This window comes from Lissotriton vulgaris, chromosome 7 (genome assembly GCF_964263255.1).
Source record: "Lissotriton vulgaris chromosome 7, aLisVul1.2, whole genome shotgun sequence".
Classification (NCBI taxonomy): Eukaryota; Metazoa; Chordata; class Amphibia; order Caudata; family Salamandridae; genus Lissotriton; species Lissotriton vulgaris.
Window position 1 is genome coordinate 225,343,011 of NC_141695.1, and position 18,236 is coordinate 225,361,246.

Sequence of the window (18,236 nt, forward strand, 5' to 3'; positions counted from 1 at the left end):
ACCTGGGGCCTCATTTACAATATTTTGGCACACAGCAGTGCATCAAGCCTTCCTGCTGCGCTGCAGTGCATCAAATTAAAAAGGGAAGAAATGTGCACTATTGATACATACGTCAATGGGATTTATCATTCTTTTGAAGAAGATGATTTGTTAATCAGTTGTTACGACTGTTTTGCCTCAAATGTTCCATTTAGAGCTGGAGAGGCTCATGACTGAGGGGCATATGTACAAGAAACTGACAGAGCGCAGTGTTACGCCACAATTGGTAACACCGCGCTATGTCAGTTTCGGAATGCAGGGATGCGCTGTATTTACAAAAATATAGTTCATCCCTGCGTTACCCCTAGTACAGGCACCATAGAGCCATTTTAGAAGGGTGCCTGCACTGAGGGGAGGATTTCTTTTGTGCAGGAAGGGACACCTTCCTGTACATAAACAATCACCCCTGTAGCAGAGTCACCCTAGAAAAGCATTAGGGTGCCTGTGCTGGCGCTAGGCAGTTTCTTCAGTGCCAATGTTAGAGGAAAAGCAGGAGTGCACCATATTGGTGTAAATACAGTGCATCCCTGTGTTTAGAAACTGACAGGTCCTGGCTTCACCGCACTCTGCCAGTTCTTGTACACATGCCCTTCCATCTTGGGGCTTTCCACCCTTGAATGGAGAGGGGGAAACAGCCTTTACAATGTACGCGTTACAACGCATGCCATTACAGCACTTCGTTACAATGCGAAAGGTTTGTTGCAGGGGTAGAAGGTGTTGGAATTAACTCAAACACCTTCCCTACTGTTGCACGCACCGGAGTTGGAATAGTAAATTATACTATTCCAACTTCCAGTGCACCCCGACAGCAAATCGGGTGAAGGTATCTGTTGTAACGGCATGCTTAATAATGCATTAATGCTTAATAATGGCATGCGTTGTAACGGCATACATTCCTTGGAGCAAAACTGTTGTAACAATTGATTTAGCAACTCATCTTCTTGGGAAGAATGATACTTTCCAGGGGCATAGGTATTAATAGTGCAGCAGGTGCAGAGGCACCAGGGTCCAAGGGGTCTGAGGAGCCCATTGCACACAGATTATAGTTATTACTGTTATTGTATCAGCAACTCAGGTGTTGTGGAGCTATTGTGCTATTACACCTTAACTACACCACTGACAACCTAAGCACAGAATGTAGTGCAGACATCATCTTTCTGGCCAGATTGCATAAGATGTAGCACAATTTAATTTCTAAACTGCACATTTTTACTCTCTCTTACAGACCCTTGCAAATCTGTGAGATGTCGAACAAAAGAGACCTGCAAAATCAAAGATGGAAACCCAGTGTGTGTGCCAGATTATTTTGGCAAATGCTGGGGATGGGGAGACCCACACTACAGTACCTATGATGGGTACGCGTTTGAATTCCAGGGCACATGTTCCTACACCATTTCTAAGTACTGTGGTACTGACTCTACGCTCGTCCCCTTCACCATCGATGAGAAGAACGACAACCGGGGGAACCAGGCTGTCTCATATGTGCGACTGGTTAACATCTATGTGTACGGCTACAAGATATCCATCTACAAGGGTGAAATTGGAAAAATAAGGGTGAGTGATCTAAAAATAGATCATATTTGTAATTGTGTTGTAAGCTTTCTGTTTGGTTTTACTTCTGTGATATTGTGTTGTGGTGTGGATATAATATTGGGCCATGAGTGTTTAATGTTTGACAGAGCTCTTTTGTATAAGCATATCTGTCATCTAACAAGTTGTCTGTTGTGAATTTGTATTGAGTAATACACTTACAGAAGACCTGATCTTGCTCTTTGTGTTTACTGTAGTAGTGAGAATGAAAATGACCAACTCACATTAGAGGCATTACACAAGAACAGTACAAGTGGGAAGCATAACTAATGAAGGCCAACTTCCAACTCTGGCTCTAGGTTAAACATATACATACCACACATAAGGATGACACTCCCCTATTCAAGAACTACATCCACACCATGAACCATGTGTCCACACTAAATTCCCAGATGCACACCTCACACCTCTTCAAGTTAGGCAAACCAACTAGTTTCATCCACACTGTAACCAATTTCAAAAACACCATACAATGAGACTAAAACATTCAGCATAAAATATTTCCCAATATAAAATAATGTACCTTGAGAGGTGCCCATTATCTTCTACATCCCATCTTTGTGATGTAATGATCCTTTTTATTCCTTTTAATTGGACCACAACTCCTCCTTACACTGCTCCTAGTATCTCGACCCCCAACCTTAAATATAGTCAATTGCGGTCAAATGTTTTCCTATTAAAGTTTCTGATATTTTCACTCACTTCTTGCTCCCCTGGGTCTAAAAACGGAACTACCATTTTGCTTCCACACAAACAACTCCCTTCTTCTAAGCAGTTAAAGGCAGTTTAGGAACAATAATACAATTTACTAATCTCCATAATGTCCATACCTTTCCATCCTCTACACATACTGCGCTTGACTACTATTAACCTGATAGATTCAGGTCACACTGTATTCTGTGGTGACTTGATGTGAACCATCTAGTCAACATCAGTGTCCTTGCAGTTTGTTTCTTTTCTCACCTTATACTCTGTTTCCTGTGACACATCTTTTGCCTTTCCTTTAGATTCTTACACACAACCATTTGCATCTCTTCCTCATCCACCTTGGAACTAACTGGATTTTTATTTTACAACCTCTCAATAAATTGCAGAGTAAAACAGTTGTAAGATGATGTGTTTGGCGTTGCTTGTCCTGCTTCACAGGGCAGTTAGTGCTCTAGCTTTTTAGAACATTTGTTCACTGCTCCCACTAATATTTAAGTGTGGCTATGACTCGGCGAGAACTGACCTAGGTGTCTCTCGGCAGGCGCGCAACACTTATTGGGCTCAAGGGGCTTGAGCCCCAGTCGCGTGTGTCAGCCCGGGCTGAGACAGCTTCGCGGGCCGCACCCGAGTACTTAACAGGTCTTTAAAAGACCATTTACTCTGTATATGGTTGGAAGAATTAGCCCCGCCCAAAATATTTTTCACCCCCCCCGCCCCCCGAAATTTGGCTCTAGTTGCCCGCCTGTCTCTCGGCACTGCATTCCTTCAAACTTTTTGTTTTTTGGCCATTGCGATCTCTTAGAATTCATTAGTGGGGGTAGCAGGCCTACATTTTGGGTTGTTTAATTAGTACTGTTTTTTAACAATGTTTTAATAATGCAAAGCGGCCATTCTGGTAGGCCTGCTTCATGAAGCGGTGAGCACTTTAGCTTAATGGATCATTCTTTCACTGTACCTGGCATTATTTAAGCGTGACAGTGGCACAGACATGCCACTGATGCGCCAAAGGCAAGAGCGTCTGTGCCCGTCTGCACCTGAATCAACCCAGGTAAAACAAATGCTGCTTCTTTTAACCTAAATATAGTTGTTTATTCATCTATTAAGCTAAAACGCTCTGCCCTGCTATTCAAGAGGTATTTCACTCATTTATGGAGCTCGCTACTAGTACCATGAGGTGTAATTGCTATACCTTTCAGATCCCTCCTCATGATAATACTGCAGGATCTGGTTTGTGTCTAGATGTCCCCATCCCTAAAGTTCCCATAGTGTTGGCCCCTGATTCATCCAATTCTAAACTCACAAATTTTCACTTTTATAATATTCATTGCTGCTCGTTGGCCAAACATCAATTAGATCTTTTTAATTTTCACCTAGAGAATCTGTCTGATGCAGTGCATTTTTCAAAAACCTGGTTCCATAAGGCCACTACCCCGGATATAATTGGGGCACTGCCCCCCAAACCATTGTATGGTTAGGTTGTGTTGCCTGGATAAAAGAAGGGGTGGCATTGCAATTTTTTTTTAAAACGCATTTTCAGTCTAAGACACAAGATCTTTCTATCCCAGATTGTGAGGCCTTATTTTTCTCTCTCTGCCTCTCCCATAATTTCACTCTGTCAAGCACCATGTTTATCGCCTCCCTGGGATATGCTGGATTTGAAGCACCCAGCTACTGGATGCCCTTTCTCATTATATTCTCAAATGTGCTAACTTTAATGTACTAGAAGATTTTCCAGGATTCTATTTGATGTTTTGTCTCCTCTCTGACAGAGAATCTCAGAGCTTTAAATGCTATGTTGAACACTGCCCCTACACACAATGCTGAGTATCTGATGGGCCCCCTTTTCTCAAACCTTAAGGGATTTGTTGTAAATTGTCCAACTCCTCTGCTCCAGGCATTTTGATGTACCATTTTCAATTACAATGTCTTGTCTGGTAAATACAATGTACTTGTGTACTACTATTCTTTTAAAGAATGTGCCCAAGGTCGAATTCTCTACCTTTAATTCCTCCCTACAAGACACGTTACCCAGTTTGAGCCCTCAGTCATCTCGTAAATGTCTAAGGTTGATAAGTGGAATCGAAGTTCCCTAGATTGGGTTCTGACGGCTAAACTTATCACTCAGACAGGCTGCATCCTCCAGTGTCATAGTTCAATGACACTCTTTTGGGGTCAAATATCACTTAAAGCATCTGAAAAGGATTTAGCGAAAATCCTATGATGAGGAAGACAAACTCAAGTACAGATTAGCTCTGAAAGAATTTCATAAAACTTGCCAGTCTACTTCAGCTACGTTCTACTCTGATAAAATCAACTCGGCTCTAAGCATGGGCGGAAAATCCGTTGCGCTTGCGGATTTTGCGGATTTTCGGTACATTTGCGATCCGCGAACGCTCGCGAATTTACCGAAAATCTGCAAATTCACACGCAGCGGATTATTTTTTCATGGTGATACAATTTTGCCGCGTGCGGTGTAAGTTCGCAATTGCGAACATGTAGGTGCGGCGGGCAGCAACAATTTCGCACTCGCGAAATTACAAAATTAGCAATTCTGCACAAGATGCCACTAGCAAGCAGCATAGACCTTCTGAAATGATGATTTTTATCAGAATAACTCCTCAGGTTGACATTTGCCTGCCCTTTTTTGGATTTGAGGCCTTTTGACTTTCTTTGGATCACTTTTGGATTAGAAATAAACTTTCACAAGTAAGTTTGTTTGGGGCATTACATTTGCTGTTCTGCAGAAAAACGAGTTTTGCTAAACTGAAAGCACTCACTCAGCAGGTGCAAAAGATCAAATTCATCATTAGTGACCATTCCCTGTAGTGCTTCCTGACTGAGGCCCCTCCAGAGTTCAGTTGCTAGTTGCAACAATTGTATGACCCTGCTCTGACCCTCACAGCCAGATCATAGAATAGCTACAAGTAGGCCACAAAGGTCCTGGAAAAAAAAATTGCACTGCAACAGAAAGCAAATTACAGATAAGGAAGCAGGTGCCAGACTGGAATTTTAAAACAGTGACACATTAATAAATCAACCCCAAATTAATTCATGTCAGTTGAAGCAGGGCAGGTGTGCTTGTTTTTTCCCCCCATAATCTACAGTGATGATGATGAACCAGAGGGTGGCATTGATGTACCAGAGGGTGGCATGGGTGAAACAGAGGTGGCAGTGTTGAAACAGAGGGTGCTGTGAACCTATGATGATGAACCAGACGTAGAAACAACATAGTCGCGACCGTTGCGTGCCGACAAGTAAGTTCGCAATCGCGAACCGGTACAAAATCCTCGCGAACTGGCAGAAACCCTTACGAACACTATAAAAACAAAAAAATCTGCAAATTTGTGAGAATTCGCGGATTTTGTGGATTGCGAGTTCGCAAATACGCAAATTCGCGAACGTCAGATTCGCAAAATTCGCCCATGCTTACTCGGCTCAGGTTTGTGGCATCTAGTGTTGTTTTGCATTTCTTCTGCACACTGGTATTCATTAAAGGGCAACTTTGTGAATATTGTACTGCAAATGCCTTGGTGCATTTGTTCAAATACCTGTAGTCTAAAACTAGACAGTATGAAAAATCATGTTTCATTATAGAAAATGAAGGATTATTCATGGAAGAGGTGCAATTCTCAATGACACACTTGTTTCTTTGCGTCATGTTATATTGGGTACAGCCTCTGTGGTGTAGAAGTATTTGAACTGGGATTTCATGTTGAGGTGACTCAGCAACCTACCCTACATGATTGCAGTAAAATTCGGGAGCAAGCGCTAAGCCCACTCCTGCTAGTATGTATGTTTTAGTGACTCTGGAACGAGGCCTGAGAAAGTGGGGAAAATTACCTCTTCTCCCTTTGACCACTCCATGACAAACTCAGGCAGCCAATCTTTTTCAGCCAAAATGATATTGTATCCACATGTCAGGTTCTCCCAGAAGAGACCTTTCACTTTCCTAGGTATGTCCCCCTCCATTTCCCCGTTCGGAAGTAGAGTCCTCAGTAGCTAGGGCTTTCCCTATTTTAAGGCCAGCTGCACTCTTCTTTTTAAACCGAGGTTTACTTTTTGGTTTATCCTCTTGTATAATAATACAGTCTGAAGTGTGATGTGTGTCGATTGGCTTGACTCGCTCTTCTGGTCTGTGTTCTGACCATCCTTGGCTCTCCAAATTTTTTGATGTAACCTGAAAAGAACGAGAGGAACGTGTATCAGTATCCTGATACCTGATATGTTTTTTGATATTATCATGGTTTCTCAGGTTGCATTTTCTATCAGAGGGATCCTGCTGAGGACACCCACCCTGTGATTGTAATGCATTCAGCTTTTTGTTTGTTTGTTTGTTTATTACCCCATTTCTTTTCAGAAGGATCGGGTGCTTGCTTCGAGATATCCTTCTCAGAATTGCTTGCTGCTTGTGGTCTAGCTCCCAAACTATCTCTACCAAGTGAGGCATAGTTTTTTTTATAATGTTAGGTATTTCTCGCTCCTGTTGTGCAAGGCGTGACTTCCCTCAGTTATTGCCTTATAGCCACTGCTGCCGCCTCCTCTTTTATGGTGGCTATATAGGCAAAATTGCAATTTCATCCCTGAATCAAATGCAGGTTCTGCCACATACTCTTTCTGCATTTGTTTCAAAACTTCTGGTATGACTGCTATTGAGGGGGTACCAGTAGTTCTGGAATAAATGTGTGAAAAGTGGTACAGTCCTCAATCGGGGGAGCTATCCCGATTAGCAAGTGAATTGTTAGTATTCTGTGTTTTTCTTTATGGCTTGTGTAGGGAATTACTGCTTCAATCAGTGCTAGTTTCTGAGCTATCCAGAATGGCATCTGCTCATGTCTGGTGGGCATTTGTCCCATTATCCAATTCTGCATTTGTGGTAGAATTTTTGTTGCGTCCCTTGTGGTTCACCAGCTTGAGTGACCCTTGAAGGTTGAATTGTAAGTGTTTGTAATACAAACTGTGTAAGATATTTTATAGTTTTACAATCTCTTTGTAAAGTGTACATAATTCAGCTGCTGGCAATGTATCTATCTCTGGATGCAGTGTGTAAGCAGCTCGGAATGGCCAGGTCGATCCTTCCTCGCTGAGCAGACCAAGTCTCACATTTGTTGTGGCTTGGGGGAGGGTGCCTCTAAACCAATTTATGTGTTCCTGGTAAGTTAACAGGACTTCTATGCCCTCGTATAGAGAGTATCCTTCAGGTGTTTTATCGGGAATTTAAGTTTTAAACACATGTGTGTGAGGATCTGCAGGTTAGAATTTGATTCAAGAATAGAATAATTATGTACCGAATGCCTCTTGTGCCTCAATGACAAAGTTAACCGTCCCACCTATTGATGAGAGGTCAAATCTACTGCCAATACATAGGATGTACCTACTCAGCTGTGGCAGATTTTTCTCTTCCCACTCCAGACATCTCTTGTTAAATGTTAGTAGGGGACTCTGAGAAAACACAACTGATCTACTCAGATTTGACTGTTAAATAAGCACAAAACCAGCACCATGTCATGTACTTTTTAATAATACATAGGACATGTGAATTTAGATGACATAAACTACAGGATAGGTGACCAGACTGATTCCAGATATCCCCAAACCATATGTTAGCCTTTACACCAGCTAGCTCATAGTGCCATCTTAAGCCCCCTAACCTTACTAAGGAGCGAATAATTTCTGGCAACTGTCGAACATGACAAACCTTGATCCTTCAGGGGATCGTGGAATCAGTACACTACTTTTTGCTCAGTCACTCATGCTTACTTGGTCACAGAGATACACAGAATAAACGATGGGGACGTTTTCAATAAGCCTTTATTGAATCAGTGTCATTCTAGTATAAAACATGTTCGCTGCGACAATCATTAGACAGAAACAGATGTATAAGGTTACAAGCACCAACAGAGCAGATAAAAGGTAGAATTCTATCACTGTGTTAAAAGAGTGAATATATGCAGGCATATAGATACATGATAGTAATCAAGCGTACTCCAACAATGCTAATCCTACCTCAATGTATCTGCATGTATGTTGGTGTGGAGCCAAAAATCTCCTCAGAAAGAGACAACCCCAATACATGATGGGAGAGAAAGAAGGCCCAGTCTTGTTCTCGAGTTGGTCACCCCACAATGGATTCCAGACCACTGCTTGCTAGAGCTTCTGCAGGCTGGGACCTCAACGTCTAGTGAAGCGTCTCCTCTGCCCATCAAGTCTTGGCATGGTTCTTTCATACTACAAAAATAGCTTTGGGGTTCCGTACATATTCAAAGTGTTGTGAATATGATTAAGCAAATGAGCTTGAACAATACCCGTGATTATGCAAAGTAGGTATTTCATCGTAAGATGAAGATGTCAATGACTTTTACACAGAATATGTTCATGCTGTTATGTACGTCATGTGCAGGGACTTTCCTTAAGAATCCTCATGCATAATAAATAAGGATAGTTTCCATGATCGTAGTGTAGCTACCTAGGCTTAGATTGGAGTACATTGGGGCACATAACAAAATGTTATCCAGGTATGGCACCTTTTGTTTTTGAGAGCTGCTGAACAGGTGACAAGGGTGTGTCCTTCCTCACCTCATCATCATATGGGCTCCCATACCCTCCTCTTGGAATTCATACTCCCAAAAAACAGAACTGTCAGGGCTCCCTGTGCCGCTGCGCCCCCCAGTTCTCCTGACACAGGGGGCAATTCCTTCCCCAGAATGTAGTCCTTGGGTATCTGGGGACTAGCTATGACCATGTTATGGGTCACTCTCCCACCCCACTCCCGGGATACCAGGGCCATAGGGCAGAAAAAGTCATACCCCTGGCCCGAGTTACTTATACACATGGCTGGTGTACAGCTCTGGAGAAACCAGGCTTTCCACTATCATGGTCTGACTAGCCCTGGTGTCCCCCAGAGCAGTGACTGGGGCCCCCTTTCACTCAATGGAAGTGGTACCCCACCCTCAGGGATCACCGGCTAAACCTCTGAGTCTGTCCCTTAGCTAAGTGGGATCATGGCAGGGTCTATGACCTGCCCCTGGGGAATACCTAGCTCCAAGGTCACACTCGTGGGTGGTGTCTTCGGACAGAATATCAGAGCTGAGAACAATTAAAGCAGTGGCTTGAAAATGGGGAGTCCTTGATCAAGACCTCCACCATGTTTCTCACACGGGGTATGGGAACCCTTTCCTACCCCTTTACTCTGTTACCTGTCTGTGTCCCCTGGGCCTCCCCTTTTCTATGCTAGGGGAAACCTCAACCACACTTTTTAATGTCATTTGTAGGTACCTTCTGATTGACCTTGGCGCTAAGCCTGAGGTCTGCTTCTTTAGCAAGCTCCCTGGGGTCAGTGAGCTTACTATCATTCAAGTATTGGCCCAATTAATGAACGTGTGCTCTTTTCCAAACAGGTCATACAGCCATTTGTAATCATTCACCTTGCTGCTCTTCACCCAACCATCCAGTGCCTTACCCAGGAACACTCAGGGGCTTAATTTCAATCCTATTTTGGGCACTCAAACCTTACCTGAAAGTAGATGTCGGCTAGCTCCTGGGTAAATGGTCAACAGACCTGCCAAGGCCGCTCACAGACAATGGAACTTGTGACCAGCAATGCCCATTTCAAGCTCATACAACTTAACTATCTACACCGCACTTATCTGATACCCCACAGGCTGGCACGCAATAATATGGCACACTCCACAGATTGCCCATGGAGCCAGCTGCCTTTATAAATATATCATGGGATTGACCTACGCTTCAAAAATACTGGATGGGGGTACTATAGACATAGAAATGACAGGCATCTATGTTGAAAGCACCATTAGGCATTGCCTCCTGGGTGTCCTCCTCACCCCAAAAATAAATAATAAAATACGGCACATGTTTACACACTTAGTGCTGATACTTGCCAGACGGCATATTGCAATACATTGGGCGCAGAACACTTTGCCTACATTACACTAGTGGATTGGCTGACATGCAGGAATGGGGGGTGGCGAAAGAGAAATGACTACAGATAGTCCGCTCAGAAGAGAATGCCGAACGAGATTTGGAAACATGGGGACTGCTGCTAACCGAATTACAACCACAAAGTCAGGTAGGTGGGAAAATAGGCTCCTTCTTGCACCCAGGCACCCAGAATGTGCGACAAGGAGGTAATTATGCTACCTCAGATGTCCAAACATCAAATATATAGCGTGCCACATCTGATGAGCGGGCTTCGCTACCTAGGAAAGCTACGAGATATATGTCATCTGCCCGCAGTGGGAGCCACTGACATATCAGCTCCCATAAGAGAGTTCTGCCAGAGAGCGAGGCCTATCACACCATCAGTCACCCAATGTGATATATACTTGATACATAGGATGATACATTGTCCTTGAATAAACTGCTTCGCCGCAACTCCATAGGATACCAAGTGAAATTCCAAAACTTATAAAATAAACTGATGCCTAGTATTTGCTAATCCTTTATGTTTCAGGGATGTGTGTGGTTTTACATGTCAAATGGCAAACTGTAATTATAGTTTTGTTGTAAACGAAAAAAACTAGTGATATATAACCTCCTACTGATGTGCCTTTTTACAAGTTTCAAAGCGTACAATGAGAAATCTAATGATCGTAATAAGTGCTATGCAAATGTATGTTGTCATATAAAATGGATTATGTAACCTGTGCTTAAGCTGTAACATATTGTCATGATAATCCTGCAGTAAACATTTTTTTTAAAAAACCTTGCAAAAGGAATGCACACAATCTACCCAGGACTTCAGGAACCGTTTCTGACTGTCACTGATCTTCTGCCTGTATTTCTGTGGGGTAAGGCCTATTTTCTGAGGAGAGCTTACTTTATGGACAGATACCTCATCCAGTCTCCCTCCTCTAGGGACTGTAGGGGGTCCCTCCCATTGCTAGGAATTTGTTTCGATAGACCAGCCCCCCAAATCCTCCTCATGGATCCTATGCATCTATAAAGCCACCTCAGAAGTTTGAAACCATTTGTCAATGTGGGGCATTCTTTTTACATTTCATGTCACTCCCTGGTCTACAGCAGCAGATTGTCTGATGATTGCGTGGAGGGAGTTTCCTTACCTGGGGGAAAGATCATTTGTTTTCCCTGCCTTCCAGGTGCCATTCCGGGCCATCTTCTTTGCAGTGAGATGCTCTAGTCTCCCGCCATAGACTCTGGTTCCTGACTTTTTCAGTACCATTGGCACCGACGCTCAGCAAACAATCAGCTAAAAGTTAGTGCATCTGGCGAGAGCTGCAGTTTTATTCCTATGTACTTTTGCTATTACTCTGCTCATTGTACTGTATCCATTTGTAATGTTATTTTTAAATTATTCCAACCTAACTATGGGATTTAAGAATTGGCAATCTGTGCTTACTTTTCGTGGCGCATTCTTTTTACTTATCACATCACTGCCTGGTCCACTGCAGCAGATTATCTGCTGATTGAGTGGAGGGAGTTTCCTTTCCTCAGGGAAAGATCTTCAATTTTACCTCACTTCTGGTGTGCCATTCTGGACCGCAATCTTGGTAGTGATATGCTGTAGTCTCCCGCCATACACTTTGGTTCCTGACTATATCAGGAGCAATGTCGCCGACTCGCAGCAGGAGAGCGTAGCGGGTGCGCCAGCTGCATGCCAAAGGCAAGCCGTCTGTGCCCGTCCGTGTCTGGATCGCGACCAGGGCCAGTTATGCTGTCCAAAAGAAGGATGCCTGATTGCGTAACAGGAATTGAGATGAGCTTGTATCTCTTAGACCTCCCACCTGCCTGGACCAGGTACACACATCACTTGAGGACCCAGATGGGACTTATTCCTGCCCACTGCAATTTCTATCTCAACCCCAGCCACACTTCTGGGCGGAACAAGGGATCACATGTCTCTTGACTGTGGGGGAATATATTGATTCGTTCGGCTTTCCGTAGACCACCTCTCCCATAGTGCTTCATACCAGAAAATCTGTCTCCGCTGTCAGTGAGAGGCAGCAGATATCGTGGACGAACAGCGTGGCTGAGACCCTGACGCTGCAACACATCGCTGCTTAGCGCTTCGCGCTTTTTACTTACCGCATTTCTATTATTTTGGTTAATTGTGTTTTACTTTACCCTGATTTTAATAGGGACTCCTGGCCCTCACTGCACATAATTGGCTCCCGCACCGCTACTTAGCGGGTCTGGGTTTCCGTGGGTTTCCTAGCTCGCCGGTATTTGCATAGGCGCCATCTTGGGTGAGGACGTGCCGTCCTAGAGACGCCGGACCGAGCGCTCTAGCCTTGCGGCCCTCCTCCGCCCGCCCTACTTAAGGCTGATTGTTATCAGGCCTGCTGGAACTATTCTGGACGAACAGCGTGGCTGAGACCCTGACGCTGCAACACATCGCTGCTTAGCGCTTTTTACTTACCGCATTTCTATTATTTTGGTTAATTGTGTTTTACTTTACCCTGATTTTAATAGGGACTCCTGGCCCTCACTGCACATAATTGGCTCCCGCACCGCTACTTAGCGGGTCTGGGTTTCCGTGGGTTTCCTAGCTCGCCGGTATTTGCATAGGCGTCATCTTGGGTGAGGACGTGCCGTCCTAGAGACGCCGGACTGAGCGCTCTAGCCTTGCGGTCCTCCTCCGCCCGCCCTACTTAAGGCTGATTGTTATCAGGCCTGCTGGAACTATTTTGGAGGAACAGCGTGGCTGAGACCCTGACGCTGCAACACATCGCTGCTTAGCGCTTCGCGCTTTTTACTTACCGCATTTCTATTATTTTGGTTAATTGTGTTTTACTTTACCCTGATTTTAATAGGGACTCCTGGCCCTCACTGCACATACTTGGCTCCTGCACCGCTACTTAGCGGGTCTGGGTTTCCGTGGGTTTCCTAGCTCGCCGGTATTTGCATAGGCGCCATCTTGGGTGAGGACGTGCCGTCCTAGAGACGCCGGACCGAGCGCTCTAGCCTTGCGGCCCTCCTCCGCCCGCCCTACTTAAGGCTGATTGTTATCAGGCCTGCTGGAACTATTCTGGACAAACAGCGTGGCTGAGACCCTGACGCTGCAACACATCGCTGCTTAGCGCTTCGCGCTTTTTACTTACCGCATTTCTATTATTTTGTTTAATTGTGTTTTACTTTACCCTGATTTTAATAGGGACTCCTGGCCCTCAATGCACATAATTGGCTCCCGCACCGCTACTTAGCGGGTCTGGGTTTCCGTGGGTTTCCTAGCTCGCCGGTATTTGCATAGGCGCCATCTTGGGTGAGGACGTGCCGTCCTAGAGACGCCGAACTGAGCGCTCTAGCCTTGCGGCCCTCCTCCGCCCGCCCTACTTAAGCCCTGCCCTAGCGCGCAGCGGTGACGCGCAGCGGGTCGCGCCTTCTCTGCGCCTGAGTCGCGCCAGAGTCCTGCCCGTCTGCGCCCGTCAGGCGCAGAGGAAGCGCTAGGGCAGGGCTCAGCACTTGGTCGGTACGTATAGCTGTGTTTTTTCAGTTTTGCTGCAGCCATGTACTCTAGATCCGGCCTATTTCATTTTCGTCCTACCCCTGCCCCTTGTTTGCCCCATTCTATTTATCCTTTGCATGGCCCCTTCAGATGTCCCGATTGTTCTTTTACGCTTCCGCCACCGACCCCTATTTCTACTCTTTGCTCTGCCCCCCGTGTGTCATCAGAGCCTACAACCTTTAAGGTCTTTCATCTTAACGTTAGATCATTGGTTAAACACCACCTTGTCATCCAAGACCTACTCGATGAGTCCCCTGACATTCTTTTTATGTCTGAAACCTGGCTCCATAACGACGCATCAGTTGCTATTAACTCTGCACTCCCCCCAGAGTATACTATCTATACCCTCAATCGTGACTCTAGAGGGGGCGGTATCGCTGCCGCTATTAAAACTAGATATCCATGCACATGGAAGGCTATGGATATTGCGGGATGCGAAAGCCCCTACTTTTCAGTCTCTGTCAATCCACATTTTACCTTTGCTGGCCTACTTATTTACCGGCCTCCAGGCCCCGATGCTGCTTTCAGGGCCGCCCTTCCCGACGTGGTTAGTTCTTTGGCCCTGAAAACTGCTAACTTTAATATTATCGGGGACCTCAATCTGCATTTTGACTCTCCCTGTCCTTTGGCGGCCAGTAGCACATGTGCTGACCTGGAGGCTCTCCAACTCTTTCAATTAGTTCAACATAATACGCACATTGGTGGTCATATCCTAGATCCTTTTTTTACTTCCATAACATCGGCCAAAGTATTGCCCCCTAGACCTATGGCCTGGACAGACCACCACCTAATTGAATGCCATCTGCCACTTGAGGATCCTCCTGCAGTCGCCCCTACTTCCGCCATTCTCAGGCGCTCCTGGAAAAAGTTGAAACTCAATGATTTTCATCAGCTGCTAGACGAAGTCCCTTTGGCCCCTTTTACAGATGTGGAATCCGGCTACAACTTTTATTGTAGCTGGCTCACCAATGCGTTAGACAAGCTTATTCCTCTCACCCTGACTAAACAACAGCGCATTCATTCCAGCCCCTGGTATGATGACACTCTTCGGCTACAAAAAAAATTGTGTAAACAAGCAGAAAGACTGTGGCGCAAGTCATACGATCCGGTCAAGAAAGCCTTGTACCGCGCCACCACCAAGAAATATCACAGAGCCATCTGTAGGGCCCGAGCCTCTCACTTCTCTCGTGAGTTCAATGCGAGTATTAACCCTAGCAAACTTATTTTTAAAGCATTGAAAGACCTTGCCACCTGTAGAACCTCTACCACTGCGATCTGCTCTCCCTCTCATTGCGAGGATTTGGCCACTTTCTTTGTTGACAAAGTAGAAAGGTATCTATCGCTCCTTTCCCAACCCTACTGACCCTCGACAGAGTACCACAGCTACTTCTAAAACCTCTATGTCATTATCCTATCTCTCAGAGCTTTCCATGGAGGAGTTTGATAAACTTGTTATCAGAGTGAAATCAGGCTCTCCAAAAGACCCTCTGCGGCCCGCACAATTTAGAGAATCCCCCTCCTTTTGCCTCCCCCCTCTTCGTGAGCTTATTAATTTGTCCCTGACTTCGGGTTCGGTACCCCATGCCTGGAAACAGGCGCAGGTGGTCCCAATTCTGAAGAAACCTGCTCTGGATCCCAAAAAAGCAGAAAACTATCGCCCCATTTCTCTCCTCCCGGGGGCTGCCAAATTGACTGAGGCTCACGTCAATACCATTCTAGCAAACCATTTCCATTCTGCGAATATTCTAGATCCTACGCAGAATGGCTTTAGGCCCGGTCACAGTACTGAGACTGCGCTCCTGTATATGGCTGAACACCTTCGCATGTTGGTGGTCACACGGCGGCACTTGTGCTTCTCGATCTAAGTGCCTCCTTCGACACTGTCTCCCATGACATTTTACTCCAACGTCTGGTTGAGGCTGGGGTGGACAAGCTGGCTCTTGAATGGTTCAGATCTTTTCTATCTGATCGCTCCTTCAGGGTCACCACTCCCCCCTTCGAATCCAAACCACATGCGATTGCCCAGGGAGTTCCACAGGGATCGGCTTTAAGCCCCACCCTATTTAATCTTTATGTCCAGCCGCTTGCTGATGTCGCCATGCGTGGGAACCTTTCCATCGTGTCCTACGCAGACGACACTCAGCTGGCTGTTGCGATTAGTGGGGCTTCCGATCTCGAGGCAGCCAAGTTCCGCGAGGGACTTATATCCGTGGCCCAGTGGATGAATGACAATTTCCTGCAATTGAACGCTAAGAAAACCGAGGTGCTCATTGTGGGAAAACAAACTCATTTGTGGGGTGATAGCTGGTGGCCTCAAGAGCTCGGCTCCACTCCTACCCCCGTTACTGAAGTAAAAAATCTCGGGGTGTGGTTTGACTCCCAGTTGAGTTTTTCCACCCATACTAAAAAGACTGCTGCATCTTGCTTTGGGATTTTGCGTCAGCTTCGGTCCACTTTTAAATATTTCGACGCTCCCACCCGCCAACTTATCGTGCAAGCCATGATCCTGTCCAAATTGGACTACGCCAGCTCTCTTTTTCTTGGAGTTAACCAGGCTGAGCTCTCCCGCCTTCAACGCGTTCAGAACGCTGCCTCCAGGGCTCTGGTTGGCTTGCCCAAATTCTGCTCAGCTAGGAGAACTATCTATAATCTCCATTGGCTTCCAGTGGCACAGAGAATAAAGTTTAAATCTTTGATTTTGACTTTCAAAATCCTTAAATTCTCTTCCCCTCCAATTCTCCAGCAACTTATCTCTCCCTATGTGCCTACTCGCACTCTGAGGTCCTCTGTTCTCCATCTTGCCACAATTCCTCGTTTTAAGAGATCTAGGATTGGCGGACGTTCCTTCCAAGTCCTTGCTGCCAAGCTATGGAATTCCTTGCCTGTCCATATCCGGGCCATCGAGGGGCTTCTCGCTTTTAGGAAGGCGGTAAAAACCTTCCTTTTCCCCTTGGCACCTTAGTTTCGTTGTTGTTGTGTTGTGTTCTCTCCTTCTGTCCGGTCCCCTTGGTTCTGTTCTCGCGCCAGGACGCCCCTTTGCTGGGGCAGCTGCGCGCGTAATAAATCCGGATAACATAACATAACATAACATAACTTCATTCATATGCCTAATGCTTTCTCGACCTAAATGGACTGAGTGTGCCCAGACGTTGGTCCCAGGCTCGATGTGCTACTGCATTCCAACTAGCCTAGCTGATGAGGAGTGAAACCCTGAAACCAGTCCCTAGATGCTTGTTTGCAGTCCAGGCCGGAACTGGCTTGGCTGTTCGAGCTGGATTTTTCCCTTGAGGTGCAGAGTCAAGACGGATTTGCATATAGCCTGGTCTGAACTGGGATGGCATGGTGAGCAAAAGAACAATGTATTTAACCCAGATCTCTTGACTGGGAGTGAATGTTTTGATTTGTTCGGCATTCCGTCCATCATACCATGTCTTAAACCTTATAAATGTGGCACTTTTCGAATTGAAATTTAAAACCTGATTTCATAATGTCAGGATCTCAAATTTTGATTCCAGAGACACCAATCAAGAACTGTTCATCTCTTTCCATTTGGAAATTACACTTCTAAAATGTAAAAAGGTAATTCCAATGATTTTCCTTGGGAGGCTTTGCAGTAGCAAAGTAGATGTCCAACTTTTTAAATACAACACACCCTGCCCCGAGGGTGACATGTGTATTAAAAAGTAAGGTTTGGACCTGACAAAAAGTTATATTTGACAGATCGACATAGCAGCTTAAACGTGCACACACAGGTTCTGCACTTGCAGACCAGAGGCATCTTCAAAGACCTACTTTAGTGGGCTGCACAATCCGTGCTGGAAGGCCCACTATTAGCACTAAAAGTAGAGGTCTCGGGCACTAGTAGTGCTACTTTACTTGGGACTTAAAAGTAAATTTAATATGGCAATCGACTATAGGCCAATCTTACAGGTTTTAGGGAGAGAATTCAAGCACTTGAGCACTGATTAGCAGCAGTAAAGTGTGCAGAGTTCTGGGCCAACAGAAAACATTCACCCAAAAATAGGAGAAAGAAGGCAAAAACATCTGGGGATCACCCTGCAGAAAGGGTCACGCTCAACACCTATGGAAGAGTAAACTCAAATGTTTCAGACATATTGCTTTGATGGGATGTAACATGCAAAATGAGCATTCAAGAACAAATTTAAGATATGGCCTCTGCCCTAGTTTTGAGCTGTTTCTTGAATCGCTAAAAAACTGGTGCAGCACTATTTTGTCACTTTAGCAAGTGGGAAATGGTTGCTTGTCAATCAAACTTTCAAGGCGTCTGTGCCATTTAGCTGGAATAGTATCAGCATATATATTTTTTTAATATAAAAAAACTTTATTGTGTTTGAAAATGGCCAGAACATAAACAAACACAAAAAGGAAGACATAGCCTATAAGTATCAACGCACCACTG

General features: G+C 45.1%; 1 protein-coding gene across 1 annotated transcript in view; it reads left to right on the plus strand.

Moving 5' to 3' along the window:
• LOC147701262 (IgGFc-binding protein-like) overlaps nucleotides 1-18,236 on the plus strand; it is a 402,161-nt gene that overhangs the window by 226,473 nt on the left and 157,452 nt on the right. Inside the window, exon 11 of the mRNA XM_086929328.1 lies at nucleotides 1,265-1,593. Coding sequence (XP_086785454.1) covers nucleotides 1,265-1,593 — 329 coding nt within the window. The remainder of the gene's footprint in view (nucleotides 1-1,264; nucleotides 1,594-18,236) is intronic.